This window comes from Setaria viridis, chromosome 2 (assembly GCF_005286985.2).
Source record: "Setaria viridis chromosome 2, Setaria_viridis_v4.0, whole genome shotgun sequence".
NCBI lineage: Eukaryota > Viridiplantae > Streptophyta > Magnoliopsida > Poales > Poaceae > Setaria > Setaria viridis.
The window spans coordinates 44,065,833-44,084,159 of NC_048264.2; the positions used below are offsets into that span (position 1 = coordinate 44,065,833).

The 18,327-nt window shown below is 49.4% G+C and overlaps 1 protein-coding gene across 1 annotated transcript; it reads left to right on the forward strand.

The window, feature by feature from the left end:
• The first annotated feature begins 11,567 nt into the window (after positions 1-11,567).
• Positions 11,568-12,680, forward strand: LOC117842326 (uncharacterized). Its single transcript, XM_034722729.2, has one exon. The coding sequence runs from the start codon at positions 11,727-11,729 to the stop codon at positions 12,219-12,221; it is 495 nt and encodes a 164-aa protein (XP_034578620.1). The 5' UTR covers positions 11,568-11,726; the 3' UTR covers positions 12,222-12,680.
• The last annotated feature ends 5,647 nt before the right edge of the window (positions 12,681-18,327 follow it).

Consider the following 18,327-nt stretch of genomic DNA (forward strand, 5'->3'; position numbering starts at 1 on the left):
CATGATAAGATATACATGAAGAACTCAAAGCTATCATGAACAAGTGACTATCCTACCATGTTTTGTACAAAAATGATACAAGTATAATACAAGAGAAGCTCCAAAAACCCAACTCAAAAAGGAAAGCAAACACCCAACTCCCCCCGCAAACGAGCAAAAGTGGCTTGATCCAGGGGTTTGGTGAAAATGTCCGCGAGTTGGTTTTGGGTAGCAACATAGCCAAGGTCAATATCCCCTTTCTCAACATGATCTCTCAGAAAATGATATCTCACATCAATGTGTTTAGTTTTTGAGTGGAGAACGGGGTTCTTGGCTACACTAATGGCACTCGTGCTGTCACAAAGAAGAGGTACACGAGTAAAATCCAAACCAAAGTCTCTCAAAGTGGAAATCATCCAAAGCAGCTGAGAACAACAGCTAGCAGCAGCAACATACTCAGCTTCGGTGGTAGACTGAGCAACACTAGATTGTTTGCGAGAAGACCAAGAGACCAAAGATGAACCGAGAAACTGGCAAGTACCCGAGGTAGACTTGCGATCCAAGCGACACCCAGCAAAGTCCGCATCGGAGTATCCCCGGAGCGTGAGTGTCGAGGAGGCAGAATACCACAAACCGAACTCAGGGGTAAAACGGAGATACCTCATGATCCTCTTCACTGCTTGACGGTGAGATGTCCTCGGTGAAGCCTGAAAATGAGCGCACAGACACACGGCGAAGTGTATGTCCGGCCTCGTCGCCGTCAGGTACAAGAGGGAGCCGATCATGCTTCTGTACTCCTTCTGGTCCACCGGTTCGCCATCTTCATCCGCATCTAGAGCCGTCGTTGTACCCATGGATGTGGAGAGTGGCTTAGCATCAGTCATGTCAAACTTTCTCAACACGTCCTTCATGTACTTCCCTTGGTGCACGAAGGTTCCTTCCTTGCTTTGCTTGATTTGTAGTCCGAGGAAGAAGGTCAACTCACCCATCATCGACATCTCGAACTCCCTGCTCATGTCATCTGCAAACTTGGCAACCAAAGCATGAGAAGAACCACCAAAGATAATATCATCCACGTATATCTGAATAATCAATAAGTCATTGCCTTGCCTGAGGAGAAAGAGTGTTTTATCAACTGATCCCATTTCAAACCCATTCCTTAGCAAAAAAGAATTTCAATCTAGCATACCACGCTCGGGGTGCTTGTTTTAGGCCATAGAGACCTTTCTGGAGTTTGAAAACACGATCAGGATATTTAGGACTCTCAAAACTAGGGGGTTGTTTCACATACACTTCCTCCTCTATGAAAACATTTAGAAAGTCACTTTTCACATCCATTTGGAAGAGCTTAAAACCTTTAGCCACAGAGAAGGCTAGAAGGATTCTAATTGCTTCCAAACGGGCAACAGGGGCAAAGGTTTCCTCATAATCTATCCCCTCTTTTTGGCTAAAACCTTGGGCAACCAACCTCGCTTTGTTTCTCACAATCAACCCATCCTCACCTTGTTTGTTTTTGAAAACCCATTTTGTTCCTATAGGATGGCAATTTGGAGGTGGTTCAACTAAAACCCAAACCCTATTTCGCTCAAAGTTCTCCAACTCCTCATGCATGGCATTAACCCAATTTGAATCAGATAAAGCATGTCCAATATCTCGGGGTTCGAAAGAGGCAACAAATGCAGAATATGCAAAGTGTGAAATATGCCTAGAGCTGTGCCTAGTGGTGCGTTCATGTAAGTTATCGATCATCTGTTGTGGAGGATGACAACGCTGAATGTGCCGTGGAGCCTCTCGCTCTGAAGTCGCCTCCCCCTCAACAGCAGCTGGATCACTCTGATCTTCTTCTTCATCATCCTGTAGTTGTACTGGTTGATAGCTTGAAGTAGTGGAAGTAGAGGTAGGGCCATCAACTCTCGTAGTCGAAGTAGAAGGTACAGGTGCAACAGCTGGAGCTCGGTCAATCTCATCATCCTCTTCCTCACCACCATCTACACGCTCTTCCTCTTCCTCAAATATGCTTTGCCCCATTTCATGTTCACCTGCAACTTCAAAGACAGGAGTTGTGCAAGGCATAGTTTCATCGAATGTAATCTCACAAGTTTCCACGATCCGGTTAGTTTCAAGGTTAAGCACACGATAAGCACGACTATGAGAAGCATAACCAAGAAAAATCCCATCCGTAGAACGAGATTCAAATTTATCCAAATTTCCTTGCTTGAGAATGAAACACTTGCAGCCAAACACCCTTAGGTGACTCACTTTGGGGGAACGTCGATGCATCAGCTCATAAGAAGTTTTCTTCAGGAAAGCTCGCAAAAAGATTCGATTGGACACATAGCAAGCAGTGTTGACGGCTTCGGCCCAATATTTTCTAGGAGTCCTATGCTCATCAAGCATCGTCCTAGCCATTTCACAAAGGGTCCGATTCTTCCGTTCAACAACACCATTCTGAGGAGGGACATAAGGCGATGAAAACTGGTGTTCAAGACCAAGATCATTGCAAAAGGCTTTAAAACGAGCGTTCTTGAATTATGTGCCATTGTCACTGCGGATAGCTCTCATGGCATCTTTTGGTCGCTCGTTTCTCAACCTCAAGATCAAATCTCGAACAAAAGGAAATGCCTCATCCTTAGATTCCATGAAGAAAATCCATGAATACCTCAAAAAATCATCAACGATCACAAGCACATACCACTTCCCACCGACTGAACAAACACGAGCTGGACCAACAGTGTCCATATGCAACAGCTCACCTGGATGTTCAGTCATCACCTGATTCACAGGTGGATGGAAAGCAGCAACCATCTTCCCATGTCGATAGGGAGCACAAACAAGATCTTTCTCAAACTTTAATTTGGGCAAACCATGAATAAGATCCAAAGTACTCAAGCGGGAAAGCAAATCAAAGCTCAAATGACCCAATCTCCTATGCCATTTCTAAAGTTCAGAAGATGAGCTAGCCACTAAACACCGAGAGAGACCAAATGACTTGGAAAAATCAACTCGAAATACTTGACCCTCGGGGACGATCATACACACAAGATCGCCTCGAGAGTCTAAAATCCTTGAGGTCCCTTGCTTAAAACGGACCTCAAAACCATCGTCAAGCAGTTGCGACACAGAGAGCAAATTGAAATCAAGAGAATCAACTAGAGCAACTCGCTTGAGCATGAAATTCTCACTCACCTTGATAACACCTTCAGACAACACCTTACCTTTGCTATTATCCCCGAAAGTGATGTACTCCTTGGTCATCACCGGGGTGAGGCTGGAGAACCATCTGTGATCACCGGTCATGTGTTGAGAGCAACCGGAATCAATAAGCCACCTGTTCTCCAGGCCTCCGACCTGCTCAAACAAAGGGAGACCAAGGATGAGCAAATGACTCAACACTGGGGTTAGAAAAACAAGTAGAATACCAGTGTCGAACCATTTGCTCAAGAGTGGGGTTATCAAAATCAACCATCTCTCGTCTCACAGGAGGACTAAGGCCAACGCTAGGGGGAAAACGTGGTCCGTTGTAGCTCCGAGACTCAAAGCCACGGCCATATTGTCCTGGGCCATATTGATCATGGCGAGGAGCATGCCTAGCAAAAACACGCAAAGGAGCAAAACGCACACTATCCACACGACGAGGTGGAGGAGCTGCTCTAGGCGCATGTACACCATGAGAAGGGTGGTACATGTCCCTGTTGCCCCACTCACGCTCACGCCTCAAAGCCTTCTTCTTGCGACAGCAAAACTCCTCAAGGTGACCCCATCTCTTGCAATACTCACAGTGGAATCTAGCAGGCTGTTTTGGCTGAGGATTCACTCTAGGTTGTGGCTTGTCTTGGGGTTTTGGTGGAGATTTCTTAGGAGCAATTTCTGGAAGTGTGTCAAGTTTGTTCTTGAGGTGGTTTGGCTTTTCCACCCAAATTGCTTTCTTGGGTGCTTTAGGTGGTGTCTCAATGAAAATTCCATCTCTCACACACTCAGACAAGTTTTGCTCACAAGCTGGATTGGGTTGCTCTCTATTTTTAGTGGGTGACTCTCGAGGGGTGTAGTCAATTGGTGGCTCACACTGATTGTAGCTTGGTTTCTTTCTCTCACCACTGTTTTGACCCACCTTCTCACACAACCCATCAAAGAACTTGTGCAACCCATTAAAAAGACATCCCTTCATAACCGACCCAAGCCCAAAACCTTCAGCTCTTTTGAACTCCTGAATCATCATGCCTAGCTGAGGTTCCCTACTTGACACCCAACTAAGAACAGTGCGCAAGTAGGAGTTTTCATCCTCAACATGTTGCAAATTAAGCTTGAGTTCAGGACAAACAGTGCATTCAGGAAGTTTAGATCTAGCAATAAACTCAGACTTCTCTAAAGCACTAAGCTTAGCACATGTATCATCCAACTAAACTTGCAAAGCAGAGCAAGACTTACATGCACCAAGCAAAATAGGCCTAGTCTTGACCTCATCTAAAGCAGCCCTAGTCAAATCCAATTCATCTACCAACAAAGCATGCTTAGATTGTAAAGATGCAAGACTAGCCATATGAACACCACATTCATCACACTCAACAACATCAGAAACAGCAGAAGCAGATTTAAGCATATCTATCTCAATTAAGGCACTTTCTAACTTAGCCTTAAGCTCAACTCTCTCTTTAGGAGCCTTCTTAAGCAGTTTATCTTGATTGATTAGGCAATCATTAAGTTCTTCTACTTCTAGAGCAAGTTGTTCAGGAGTAGACTTTACCTCAGTTTCTGTGTCGGAGTCACTTTCCTTGTCATCCTTCTTGGAGTTGAGAGCCATGACACAGTACCCGTCGCGGTTCTTGTCGGAGTAGAAGCAGAGGCCATTGAAGTTCTTGCCGTCCTTCTTCTTTGCCTTGCGGTCGTCGTCCTCCTCGCTTGAGCTTGAGTCGGTGTGGTCGTCGGTGTCGGAGTCGACGTCGCTGAGGGAGGCGATGAAGGCACGTGCTTTGGCCTTCTTGCGATACTCCTTCTTCTCGCGGTCGGTGTACTTCTTCTTCTTCTTGGTGCCGTCCTTGTTCTTGTGCTTGTTGTAGTCGTACTTGCTCTTGGTTTTGTTCTTGTCGGGGCAGTCGGCGGCGAAGTGGCCTGGCTTGCCACGATCGAAGCAGTTGTTGTTGTTCCTTCGCCTGTTCTTGCGGTTGTCGTTGAAGCGCATGAATCGCCTCGTGATCAAGGCGAGCTCATCATCATCAAGAACCTCCAGCTGCTCCTCTGAAACAGAAACCAAAGAAGATAAGGCAAACGACATAGAAGAAGAGTTACTCAAAGACTTAGGCTGTCCAGAGCCTGACATGAGAGCCATACTATTTGGATCAGTGGGGCCTCCTTGTTTTGCTCGGAGCCTCTTGTCAACCTCCGTGGATTTCAACTTAGCAAAGAGTTCATCAGTGGAAAGTGTTTCATAATTCGGTGACTCGATGATAGCATCAACCTTCGTACCCCACACTTCGTGATCCAAGGCATGCAGGAGCTTTAAAGCTCTATCATGATCAGTGTAGGGTAAGACGGTGATATTTGCTTTCATCTTGTTCACAATAGCCAAGAAACGCTGAAACAAAGCATCGGCAGACTCACCAGGCAAATGAACAAAGTTCTCATACTCACGCCTATAAGTCTCAAAGAGTCTAGCCTTCACCTGACTGTTTCCCTCGTGGAAACTCTGAAGTCGAGACCAAATCTCATGAGCAAGAGAGAGATCTTCGACTCGATCGAACTCAGCACGACTCAGACTCGCAAATAGAATATCAACCGCCTTGCTGTTGGCGTGATATTTATCCCTTTCATCCTGAGTCACACGAGTAGCAGGAATCACATAAGTCACATCCTGAGTGATTTCCCAAACCCCTGCTCCCTTACTATTTAGATGGGCTCTCATGCGAGTTTTCCAATACCGATAATCAGAGCCATCAAAGTACGGTGCAGCGGTCGAGGAAGAACGCTCAGAGGTCGCCATAATAGGTTTCGAAACCGATTAGGGTATGGAGAAACCTTAACCGGCTCTGATACCAATTGAAGGAACGAAAGGGCGACCAGAGGGGGGGTGAATGGGTGCCTATAAAAATTCTCAACGAAAACAAGGCCTATGTCCCAAAGCAACCCCAAAGCACACGGTGCGTTCAATCGTCAAGATAACGCAAGTCAACTCGTGACTGGCTCACCCTAGGAACGATAAGAGACACACAAATCACAGCGGAAATAAGACATAAAATGATTCTAACAAGTTTGCTCAAAACACGATTAACCAAGATCACTACTAGCTAATCATTCAACTAAGCAAGCAAGAGAAAAAGATTAATCTAAAGTGCTAGGCGTGATTAGCAAATGAGACAATAAAATAATTAACCACTAGACTTGATTAGCAAAAGATATATCATGTAAAGTAGCTAAACAAGTAGTGATTAACTAACTGCCATAGAAGATTAATTTAAGGAACTAATCATGATTAGCAAGTGATAAAACACATTAAGTACTCAAGCAAGTGAACAAGTATTAATTGACTAAGTGTTAGAATTAACAGAGGATTAGAAAAGCTAATTTAACACCGAACAACCATGGACTAGAACAGTGCTATCAGCCATGTGAAAGAACTAATAATGATTACTCAAATCATTGATCACTGTAGCTTGAAAGCAACTCTTCATGGCACGAAAGCACTACCTGCTACTTGCGCTGCTTGCCTGCTCGTTGCTTGGCCTGTCGCCGTGCTTGTGGCCTGGTCTAGCCCGCGACGCGTCAGCTACTCCTGGATCGCAAGCTCCAGACAGCCTGCTAGCGATCAACACCTGGGGCAGCCTGCCAACTCGCTGGGCTGCCGGCCTGCGAAGGCTGCTGGGCCACTGCTTGCTTCCACCGGCCTGCGTACCGCGCGCTGTGAACGGCCTGGAAACAAGTGAAGCGCTGCTCCGTCACCTGCGCACACAAACAGAAGGATACGAAGAACAGAGAACGAACAGCCAAGAACACAAAGAACGCCGGCCACACTTCAATCCAAAATTCCTTCCTCGATACTCCACGATTCGAAACGAAACATGAGACAAGGATACAATACCCCAAGAGCAAATAGATCCATGAGACAACTCTCAAAAAGCTCAAGTATTCATTGCAAATCTTGAAGAAAATCAAAACCCTAACTGAAGAACACGATTTGGGAAAATTCAAAATTCAAGCCGGATTCGTGAGGGATTTGAAGGGGGATCATATCAAAGATGTTCCCTAAGGTCCTAGCAACATTTCCCTTCAACCAAACTCACGAGATTCGGGCTCAAACAAGATCAACGAAAATTCCCCAAAAATAGCTCCGAAAATAGGGAAAAAGAAAAACGCTCGGGAATCAAAGATTTAGCACAATTTGAGACAACAAACAACACTAAATCACGAGAACATCTTCCATACAAGATGAGGACTAGCCTCCTCCCTTCATCCACCCACTAAAGATGAAGAAATTAAGAGAAAAGAGTAATCACTCTCTAATCTCCCTCTTTCCTCTCACTTTAAGCACATGACTAGCCTCTAAGCAAATAGATAATAAGTTGCTAAGCAAAGAGGTGCTGAAATAACCAGCCCCCCATCCCTATTTATAGTCCAGGACGAAAGACTATACTACCCCTACAGCTACAACTAAGATAACTACCCACGCAGGGGCATTTTGGTCCAAGTTTTTATCCGCGCATCGGACGGACACGCCGCCTTCACGACTTTGCTTCGCCTCGACGCAAGCTTCGCGATGACGCCACGTGCCCTCCTTCTCGAAGCTCCGGCCGCACCGGGCTCGCCCCCGGTTTTGAGGCCCAAACCGGGAAACCTGCCTGCGCGGTGGTTTTAAGGCCCAAACCACCCAAACCGTCCATTGACGCGTGTCCGGCCTCCGCCAAGCCTCCCGCTTGACTCGACCGACGCCATCTTCAACCTGTCATGCCCTCTCACCATTCCGTGCACCATGTGGATCGCCGTGACTTCGCCGAGACTCCTCGGGTCCATCGGTCCAAGCCTACTCGCGTTCATCCTTCACCGCCCTTGGTCCATCGGCATGAACCTTTCGCTTGACCTTCACCGCACGCCGTCGACCGTCACGTCGCATCCTACACCTGCACATCACAAGCCAAGAGAAACATCAAACCAACACAACGTTGTCAATCACTCATCATCCAAGGGTGACCACCATTGGTCCTCAGAGGTTTGCTTTCAGATTTTACTTTTCAATCCACATGACAATTTCCCTTCATCTTCATCGGCTTTCGGCTATCACCAATCAGTCACTGCAATTACATTTTCGACAGCCACCTCACTTGAGAAATGGCAGGCCTTATTGCCATTGCCTGGTCACCATGCATGCAGCAGTACAGAACTCAAATTGTCATTGTTATTCTAGAGAGAATCACATCAGTGGGCCGCCTAGGTCAAGCCATTTTATCTTGAGCAGAGAAAAGTCAGAATACCATATGGATCAGTCTGAGATCTCGGTGGCATACCTTCGTTCCATCACACGTGGTGAACCCTGATCATCCAAGGCATTCGAGAAGCCTGATCATTTTGGCCTTTTGGGCTAACACACGCTGCACCAGCATGAGGAGTCGTCGTCACTGTTGGAAAATGAAGAAAAGAAAGGGACATATCAATAACAATGCACCACTTAAAAAGTGTCAGTGAAGATGTTCTTATAGCAGTTTCTTCGATCCGCTAAAAATAGGTTTGGATAGTGAATAACATTTATCATATTCACATAATTATTCTGCTAAATAGAAGATTTACGAACGAATTTACCAGCCTCCTGAGCAAAAAGTTTTTTAACTAGTGAGGACACCTTGTCAGGCATTCAACAGGTGGATCTGATAAATCATGTTAAAAGATTAGCCATGGCTTCAAACTGTGAACTGCCAAACATGTAATATTTCAAATACAAAGCTCGTGATAACTCATCACATAAATGTGGCTCGCATTGTTCAGACAACGAAAAATTGAAAAGGATACCATGATTTCTATATAAAACAACAATCTACAAAGATCCTGCGCGAGTAGAAATGTCAAATGCACTCCTTCAGTTCACCAGCAATGATATGATAGGCATGGGACTCTTTAATAATGGAACAGAGACACAGAGTTTAACGTATTGTGATTCTGGATTTTGTACTGCAATATTCATTTCCGTGATTAAAATCGTACATGACAATGAAGTTCAATGCGAATCTTTTTAATTGGTAGATTGAAAGAGCATGACTGAAACAGCCCAGCAACACTACAGTAGACACCACAGCATCTTATAGGAAAATCTGGAGGCAACATAGCACGATAGGGTGGACATGTGTGATCTAATCATCACTGCAAAATTTTCACACAAACACATTGTGTGCAATATGCCACATTTGTTAGGTAGAAGCAATGAGCTAGATGGAGATGAAACAAACAAAACAAGAGTGTTCCTTCTTTTTCCCCTCAAATACAAGGGTTTTCAGTGTTCCTATTTCTACTCTCTAGTGAAGATATAAAAAGTAGTTCCAACGAAGGCTTCAAGCTAAGGCTCCAGAGGTATATTATAAGGCAACAAGTATTGCGAACGATAATGAACACACAAGTTCTGACCCAAACTTTTTTTTTCTGAGAGGAACAATGGATGGGATGAGTATACCACTGATGCCGGCAGAAGCCGGTAATGAATGGAGAGAGGCCCCTTACAGAATATGTTGCCCTTAGGCTAGAGTTAGGGGGGGAGGGGATGTCGACCACACTCTTGTGTTTGGAGGGGAAGTGGCAAATCCACAGATGGCAGTCGCGTCTGCAGTTGGTGACGATTCGCCGCAGGGCTCGGGCTCTCGTTCATGAACACCACCTCGTTTCGGTGTTTCCACGTATTAAAATTTGAATTTTAGATCTGAAACTTGTGTCAATTATTTGAGCATCAAGATGATATCAAATAACAATAAAGTTTGAACTACAAAGTTGTAGATCTCGTTGAGATCTACAATTTACATATAAAGTTTATCTTCATCCGAGTTCATATGAATTAGTTATGATTTCCATCCAATTTCATATGAATGAATTAGTTATGATTTTTTGAAAGTGTACTGCTCAGAAGAGGGAACTTACCGCCGGTTCAACTTACGGTAGCTTACTTCCGCCGTTTCAAATGGCGGTATAGGTATATATTTGCAATTTTTTATCCGGCCATATATTTTTGCAAAATACTAAAATAAAAAAAACTCCCGCACACTGAAGTGAAGGAAGCCGGAGCAGCAAAGCTGTCGCTACGCTTTTGGGCTGCAATGTTTTGTGGTGCTGCCTTTCAACTGGGCCAAGTCCAATAAGCACTAGCGCGTCAGCTTTCCATGATGATGGGCCAAGCCAGAGTTATCGGAGCCTCTTCGACTTCTTCGCCTGCGCCTGCCCGCGCACGAGCGGCGCGAGTTCGCGACGTCTTCAGGCTGGTTGACCGCTTCCCTCCGCACCGCCCAACGCCTCGGGAGCACGCACGCACGAACCGTTCCCAGGCTCCCAACCGACCTGCCCCCGTCCCGCGCGTGGTCGGCGAGCCGTCCGTACTCCGTGCCGATGGGGCACACGCCACCGCAGCCGCCCACCCAAGCTGGCGCCGGGAGCTCGGGACGGCCGGGGCGCCGGGCCAGTTCCCGCAGCGCCGCCCAGCCACAGCGTACGGAGCGTGGCGTGGCCTCCCGATAATAAAAAAAGAGAAAGAAAGAAAGAAAAAGTAAAAAAAAAAAGTCCTAGACCCCGCCGGCCGGTTCCGCTGTTTACGCTTGGGGCGCCGGCTGTCCGCGTCCGCACGTTCGTTCCACCACTTTACCCCCGTGTTCTTGCGGAGTGCTACGTGCTACTCGTGCGGACGCGACGTCACCTGCTCCCTGTTGCGTACTACGTGTTGCACGAGTCGAAATGATCACGGGAAGGAACCACAGCTCGCAAGATCAATCAATAATGCGATATGGTGTGTAAACGACGCTGTGTGGGCGTGCCGACTTCTTCTTCCTTGGAAGCAACGGCCGACGGCTGGCCGCGCTTTGCCAACAGGGGCGGGCCACTTTGCGAACTGGCCTCGCTTTCGTTGCCCGTTCCTTTATTCGCAGCAGAACGGAGCGCATGGCAATTTTCTCCCTATAAGAAAATGTGTTTCATGTCCCACGACAACTTTTCTCAGTTTCTCACCCAATCGCCGATCGAAACCGTTACGTGTATGGCCGTGTATAGGCTACTTGACTCGTACTTGATCTGTCGAATAATGTCATTGAAAATACTAGCAATACGGTGTAATTAAAATAAAATAAACAGCGGATAAGACCATTGAGCTAGTGCCGTGATTTCGTCGGACAAGCAAACCCCAGGCGCACGAAACGGCCGCGGCCAAGACGTGACGTCAGCCGGTCACGCGCACCACACGGCAAACGGGCGAAGGGAGGAAGCGGCCTCCGCGGCCCACTTGGCGGCCGACAGCTGGCCACCCGGACCTCGTCCTACGTGGCGGGGTGGGGTGGGCCCCGCTCCATAATTCACGCCCCCGCGTGGGCCTCGCCAGCGTTCCTTCTCCTGTTAAAAGGCCGCGTGGGCATCGCCGATCACGCGCTGCTGATCAACGGAGAAAGAGGGGGGGGGGGGGACGCGGACCTGGATGGAAGCGGGCGGAGGCCGAGGCGCCCACGGCCACGACCGGGAAGCCGCTGAGGGGGAGGACCCGCCGGCGATCTGCCGCGAGGTGCGCGTTCTCTGAGATCGAGCTGGGGATGGGAGCGGAGGACATGGAGAGGGAGATGATAGCTGAAGTGGAGGAAGAGGAGGAGGTGGCGTGCGAGTGCTGCGGCTTCACGGAGGAGTGCACGGCGCCGTACATCGCGGGGGTGCGGGCGCGGTACGGGGGCCGGTGGATCTGCGGCCTGTGCGGGGACGCGGTCGGCGAGGAGCTCGGCCGCGCGACCCCGCCCATCTCCCCCGCCGAGGCGCTGGACCGCCACGCCTGCGTCTGCCGCCGGGGCTCGGCGCCGCCGTCCCCAGCGGGGAGCCCCGACGACCTCATCGCCGCTCTGCGCCTGCTCCTGCGCCGCAGGCTGGGGTCCCCGCCGCACCCGCCGGCGCCGAGGAGGGCGCGCTCCACTCCCAGCAGCCCGAGGCGCGACCCGCTCCCCACCATCGCGTCCTCCGTCGCGGCCGTCGCCACCGCCGGGGGCGCCGGGAGCTCGCTGGCAAGAACGGGGAGCTGCTTCGCCGCCCTCGTCGAATGATAAAAGCTAAGAATGAAGAATTGAAGATGCTGAGAACCAAAAAAGTGAAAAACATCAAGGAATGGTAGTCTCTTGTAGCTCCCGTTTTTCATCGTCTTTTGCAACGCACTGTAATTTTCTGCCATGCTTTTTACCTTTCTCTAGCTACCCGCAGTTAGTAGAATCCAAGCTCAATAAACATGTGTATATATGGGGAAGAGCCACAAACTATGTGAGAAATGGAAGTAATTCCACGTTTTTCTCAGGTATGGATCAGTGAATGTACATTCCTGGGTTCTGAATGTTTTCTGCTTTCTTCTGTTTTTCGAACGGTATGATTTGTGTTTCTGCTTCCGCGCTTGTTGTGCTTCCGCTGAGCTCTGTTCTTGTAAAAATAAACATGCTCTGCACTCATGTAAATGACTAAATGTGATGTATCGATATGAAACACGATAATGCACTGTTTGCTTGTACGTGCAAGTCATGCCTTGTTTCCACTCTCGATTCAGAATGGTTTGTGATGGCAGGCCATTTCTGAGTCTTCGGACGGCTGGATGCATTTGGAGGAGCAAGCGATCAGTTCATCCCATTGGCTAGGCACGAGAGCACAGCGACATACGAGTAGTTTTTCGCCGCGCATGGTACACGCGGGCGAGCTCCTCTGACGTTGATGCCGCATCAATCGCCGTCCGTGCATCGCGCGTCTCGCTAGCTGCCTTGCGGCAGCCTCCATGTCCGTGCTGTCACCAATCCGTCCGTGTCCGTGCTGCAGTGCTCCATCCACTGCCATCTCGATCGTTCCTCCTGAAAAGATCTTCTAGTCAGTTTTTTTTCCCCGAGAGAGAAATCTTTTGGTTTAATTAGCGGCTAATCTGTCGGAATTAGCGGCGTTGCCGGAGGCCGAATGTTCGTGCTACGGAGTTGTCGACGTGTCGAGACGACTAGCATTTCATTAGGAAGACTTGGGGATCGTAATCGTGGTGTCCTGGCCTCCTGGGTCAGTCGTCGTGGGCGCCCATCTAAACCCTACTCGTAATCATAGTGTCATCCTCGTTACGAAAAGGCGCCGGATTCGTCGACATCCCGTCGTGTATTGCCGCGGATCCTTCCTTCTACACGTTTTGTAGAATGAATGCATCTCTAGCCATTCCTCGACCTCCATTACTGCTTCTGAGTCCGTGCAATCGTGGAGCTTACCATTAAAGCACCATGATTATTTTTTTGTCGCGTGATAAATTTGCGGTTAGACGAGAATCTTTTGCTCTAATCTTATCACTGCGGCGTGGTAACAGTGAAGGTACTGAAAGTGAGTTTGATGACCATGATTTAGTTCCCTACATATGGTGACATGCTTGGATGGATCCACATCAGCGTGGCCCCCCTAGATGATGTGGACTGAGAATCCATAACAACCAGAACAAGAGGGACGGAATAGTCCATGGCGGCGAATATTTGCCATCTTTCCTTTTTACCGAATCATGATCTGAATGGCAATACAATGATACGGGCAAGTCACTATACAATTCGAGAAAAAGAAAATGCTCGAGCATCTCGACCATAATAAGTTTATAACGCATGCCACAAACCAATTAAGCTAATTTCATTTGACTCGGTGCATTGGGATTATTTGCTCTCGCTTTTGCAACATTTGGGATTTCCAACCAGATGGCGTGAGATGACAGCTTCCCTGCTGAGAACATCATGTTCACGTGTCCTGCTAAATGGAGTTCCTAACCAGCCAATCCGTCATGGGCGAGGATTACGCCAGGGTGACCCATTGTCACCGCTGCTGTTTTTAATTGCCATTCATCCCTTGCAAAGACTGCTCCAGCTGGCGACGGATAGAGGGATTCTTAGCAAAATGAGAGGACGAACACCAGCCATTCGAATCTCAATGTACGCCGAGGACGCGGCACTCTTCATCAAACCGGCAAAACTAGAGGTGACCGCATTAGCTGACCTCCTCACCCTGTTCGGTCAAGCTACTGGGCTAAACACAAATTTCCAAAAATCCACGGTAGTTCCAATCTGTTGCTCAGCATACGACGTCGACGACACCACCTCAGACTTACCGGCAAAAAAGACTCATTTCCTGATTAAGTACCTCGGCCTGCCACTGACCACGACATGACTTCGCCGGGTTGACTTTCAACCCCTGGTGGATAAGACCTGGCAACAACACTGGCCGTTTGCTGTTCGCAGCGGCAACCACGATCACCGTTGGTAGTGGTGCGAGAATCTCCTTCTGGGATAGCGCCTGGCTGAATGGTCTTAGGCCAAGGGAGTGGCTCCTTCCGTCTACAAAATCTCCCATGAAGAGAAACAGAACGTTAAATGAGACCCTCCACCGGAATGCGTGGATCAGAGACCTCAACCTTCAACATCCAACTTTCAGTGGCAGCTTATTCACTGAATATATGCAGCTCTGGGCTTTGGTGCAGCAGACTAACCTGAGACAGGATACCCAGAATGAGATTGAGTGGAAGCTCACCAAATCAAAATACTCCGCGAGCTCAGCTTATCATGCGCAATTTTTGGGAGCCACCAGTACAAATTTTAACAAGATTATTTGGTCGGGTTTGGGCCCCTCCCAAGTGTAGTTTTTTTACATGGCTAGCAATGCAAGATAGATTTTAGACAGCGGACAGGTTAAGCTCTAGAGGGTGGCAACACAATCCGGCTTGTGCACTTTACCGCCAGGTGATAGAGATAGGAAACCATCTGTATTTTGAGTGTAGATACACAAGACACGTCTGGGCGCATATGGCTTCATAGTCGGCGGTGCCGGACATTAACCCAGGAAGCTGGGAGCGATCTTTTTCGGTCCACGAGTGGAGGATGGCCAGAGCAGTGACCCCAGGTTTGTCCCGTAAGGGCTTGAGATCATTATCATTTTGATTGGTTGGTAAGTATGGAAGGAGTGAAACGTGTGTATTTTTAACCGTGTGGAGGCACCCTATCAGTGGTGACCTCTAGAATCAAAAGGACGAAACAGTTAATTGGATCAATGCGGGAGTTAAACATTGCAGTCTTGTAAATAATGCAATTTTTGTTCTGCGTAACTCTTGTAGTGTCTTAGCTTTCTAGCCTTTTCTCCTTTTTAATATATAGCGGACAGCTATCCTGCCGGTTCATTTAAAAAAAAATTCTTACGGATTACGGTGGTGTACTCCTACGTTCTACTCATGGAGGCATGGTCGCATGGAGCACAAGCACGTGCTTCGTTTGGTTTGGAGTAGACGAGTGGTAGCAGTCAAGCGTACGTACGTACCCCTGTACTCCACACTGATGTGTACTACTAACCCGCGAGGAAGCTAGGAGACAAGTAGACCACTGCCACAGTTGCCGGGGAGCCACTAGCGTCTACTCCTGCAGAACCAACGTGTCAAACAAGGTCAAACAGTGAGCTACGTGCTACGGCTGCCTGCTGCTCACGCACCAGCCGGCAGCATACGTGCTCCTTCCGTCGTCCGGTCCCAGCAAAATGTCCCCGACTCACCTCACGGGTTTCCTGAGCCATCGCCGAGGCCCCATTCTCTAGCCGTCTAGGCTCCGGCGACGGCGATCTTCCCGGTCGCCTGTCCCTTTCCGCGGTCGCTGGGATCAGTAGCCGTGCGTTGGGGCCCTGGCGCGGTCGTCTCGGACAACAAATCATTGGTGGTGCCGCCTCCTGCTGTCCCGGAGCCCGGGCCAATCGCCGTCTCTCCAGAGTAGGTTTCCGATCAACTGGCGAGGCTCTCCAGCATGTGCAGCCGCTTCTCACTGCTCCTGCTGCAATAGGATTCTGAATCGGAGCTCGAGGCCCCTTTCCAAGACGACAGCACGGCTGTGCTGCCTGAGCGGCCGTTCGGAATTTGGTTACAGGGATTGGGGTTCGCATTTAACCACTCGGCGCCTACTACACGAAAACATGCAGAGGGGACGGGTGCCTTTCAGTGAGGTTGGGAGCTAGGCGTGCGCATCGGGCGCCCTGTTTGGTGACCGCAACCGTTGCGGCGAGTCGGCGACCGATCCATCCGCTGCTCACCCACCCGTCGACCGTCGTGGCGCAGCGGGGCGAGCCGTGCATGCCAATAATTGGGGCTAGATAAGAATAGAACCTCCAGGACGCTTCTAGATCTCTCTCTGCAGGCTGCAGCGGTAGCACTTGAGGGACTCCGGCGATAACTGCAGCCACAAGAAAGTAAATGGCCAAGTCCGTAGAGCCCGTCCTGATCGTCTCCGCGCGATGCGGACGAAGCGAGGATCAACCTGGAAAGGTTTGAGCCCGAGGGGAGCAGGACGAGACAAACACTTTTGAAAATTCCGATGCCTTGCCGCACCACGGCGTGGCGTGCGTGGGCCAACGAGAACAAGCAGAAAGCGAGCCAATAATTGAGGCGGCTGCGCGCAGCGCATCTTGTCCGGCCGAGAGGGAATCGGGGCTTGGCCTGCCTAGGAAATAGAGCGCATCATCATCCATCCATCAATCAGATAATCACCGCAGCTCGTGCCAAGAAAAAAAAGAGAGAGAGAGAGAGGCCAGGAGGGTGCTGCGTCTTCGAAATGCAGCTGCCACTGCCTGCCGGAGAAGAGGGGCACACGTGTGAGGCTGAGGCCGCCATGCCGGTCCTTCAGCTTGGGCTTGTGCCCAGGTCAGGTGACACCGTGACAGCGTGTGCGTACGTGCTACACCCTACACTGCTACTCGGAGTAGCGTGGCAGCACGTGCCACAGCGAACGACGCATGTGAGTCATCGGTCAGACGGACAGGATGTGATCGTGATGTGACGTGGCGCAATAGATGATCGATCATTGTACTGGCAGTGCTGTACCATTGCCGGTCTGTGACCTTGGCGTTGGTGTGGTAGTGGGCAGTGGCCAGCAGGGAGCGCGCCGTCATGAGGTGCAGACGTGCAGTGCAGGAACATGAAAGGAACCTTGTGCTCCTCACTCTTCGCATCAGTGCCGGGAAATCTCTCTTATTCTTCGCAGAATAATTGAACGGTTCTTATTCTTCGCATCAATTGCCACATGTCGAAGTTTATCAGTTCAAAGCTTTCCCAGAGAGATAGAGAAGGTACAGTACTCACACTGTAACATAGATGGAACTAGTCAACTGCCATCCAAGATAACTGCACTGCCGCAAGCCTGAAAGCAGGTTACGGAGAGTTTGGAAAGTAAACAGGGCGATCCAGCAAAACGTTCTGGAGTGCTGTAAGAGATCCAGCTACTTCTTACCTGGCTTTGTATATGCTATCAGTTAACCAAGGGTATACTACAGACAAAACATGAAAAGATTATGTACAAGTCATCAGAAATGAAACATGAACTCCACAAAGCAAGCACTTATACCTACAACTGTAGCTAGCTTGACCAAAAGAGTAGGGTATCCATGGCAAAACTGACAGGTCAACTGACATCAAGTGGTAGCAGATCATGATGAGGGCGCCATGTTCAGACAAACAGGTAGCTTCATCTGATGTAGGCGACATGGCCGAACTTGGCCGCCGGGACCGAGCACTCGAACCTCTTCCCGATCATCTCCACCACCCCGCTCAAGAACACCTTCATGCCGCGCGCGATGCCGGCATGAGCAGCCGACCGCCGCTTCCCTGTCTTCGCCGCCCCCGCCGCTGATGAACCGGCAAGGTCGTCGTCATGGCCGCCATCCGCCGCGACGGCCTTCACCCCACCCTCAAGCCAAGGCAGCAGCTGCAGCTGTTGGAGCGCCATCTCCCTGCCACCGCGGGAACAAGAAGACGATCCTCCAGAGGTAGCACTATCCATTCCGGCGGCCGGATCACAAGGTCACAGTGCGTGCATGTCTGGGTGCGGTCTGCAGGGGATCGGAGCGCGGGGCTTTATTTAAGGGCGAAGCGATCGTGACGCGATGCAGGAAGAGGCTTCTGCATGAGTGCCGACTGCAGGCCAGACGAGGCCAATGGCGTTCGGACGTCGGCGCCGTGCCGGGTCGCCGGCTGCGAGCGAGCGCCGGACAGCGACGCGTGAGACGACTTGGTGCTGGACACTGGGCGCATTCCCCGCTCGCTGATTTCAGCGATAGGCTTATCAACAGCAAAGTCAGAATTCAAGAGCTGAAGCACGTCATCCGTCCGGATAACTACAACAGATCTGAAATGTTCAT

Excerpts from the sequence above, each read along its gene's own strand:
- LOC117842326 (XM_034722729.2), top strand. The coding sequence starts at position 11,727 with ATGGGAGCGGAGGACATGGAGAGGGAGATGATAGCTGAAGTGGAGGAA.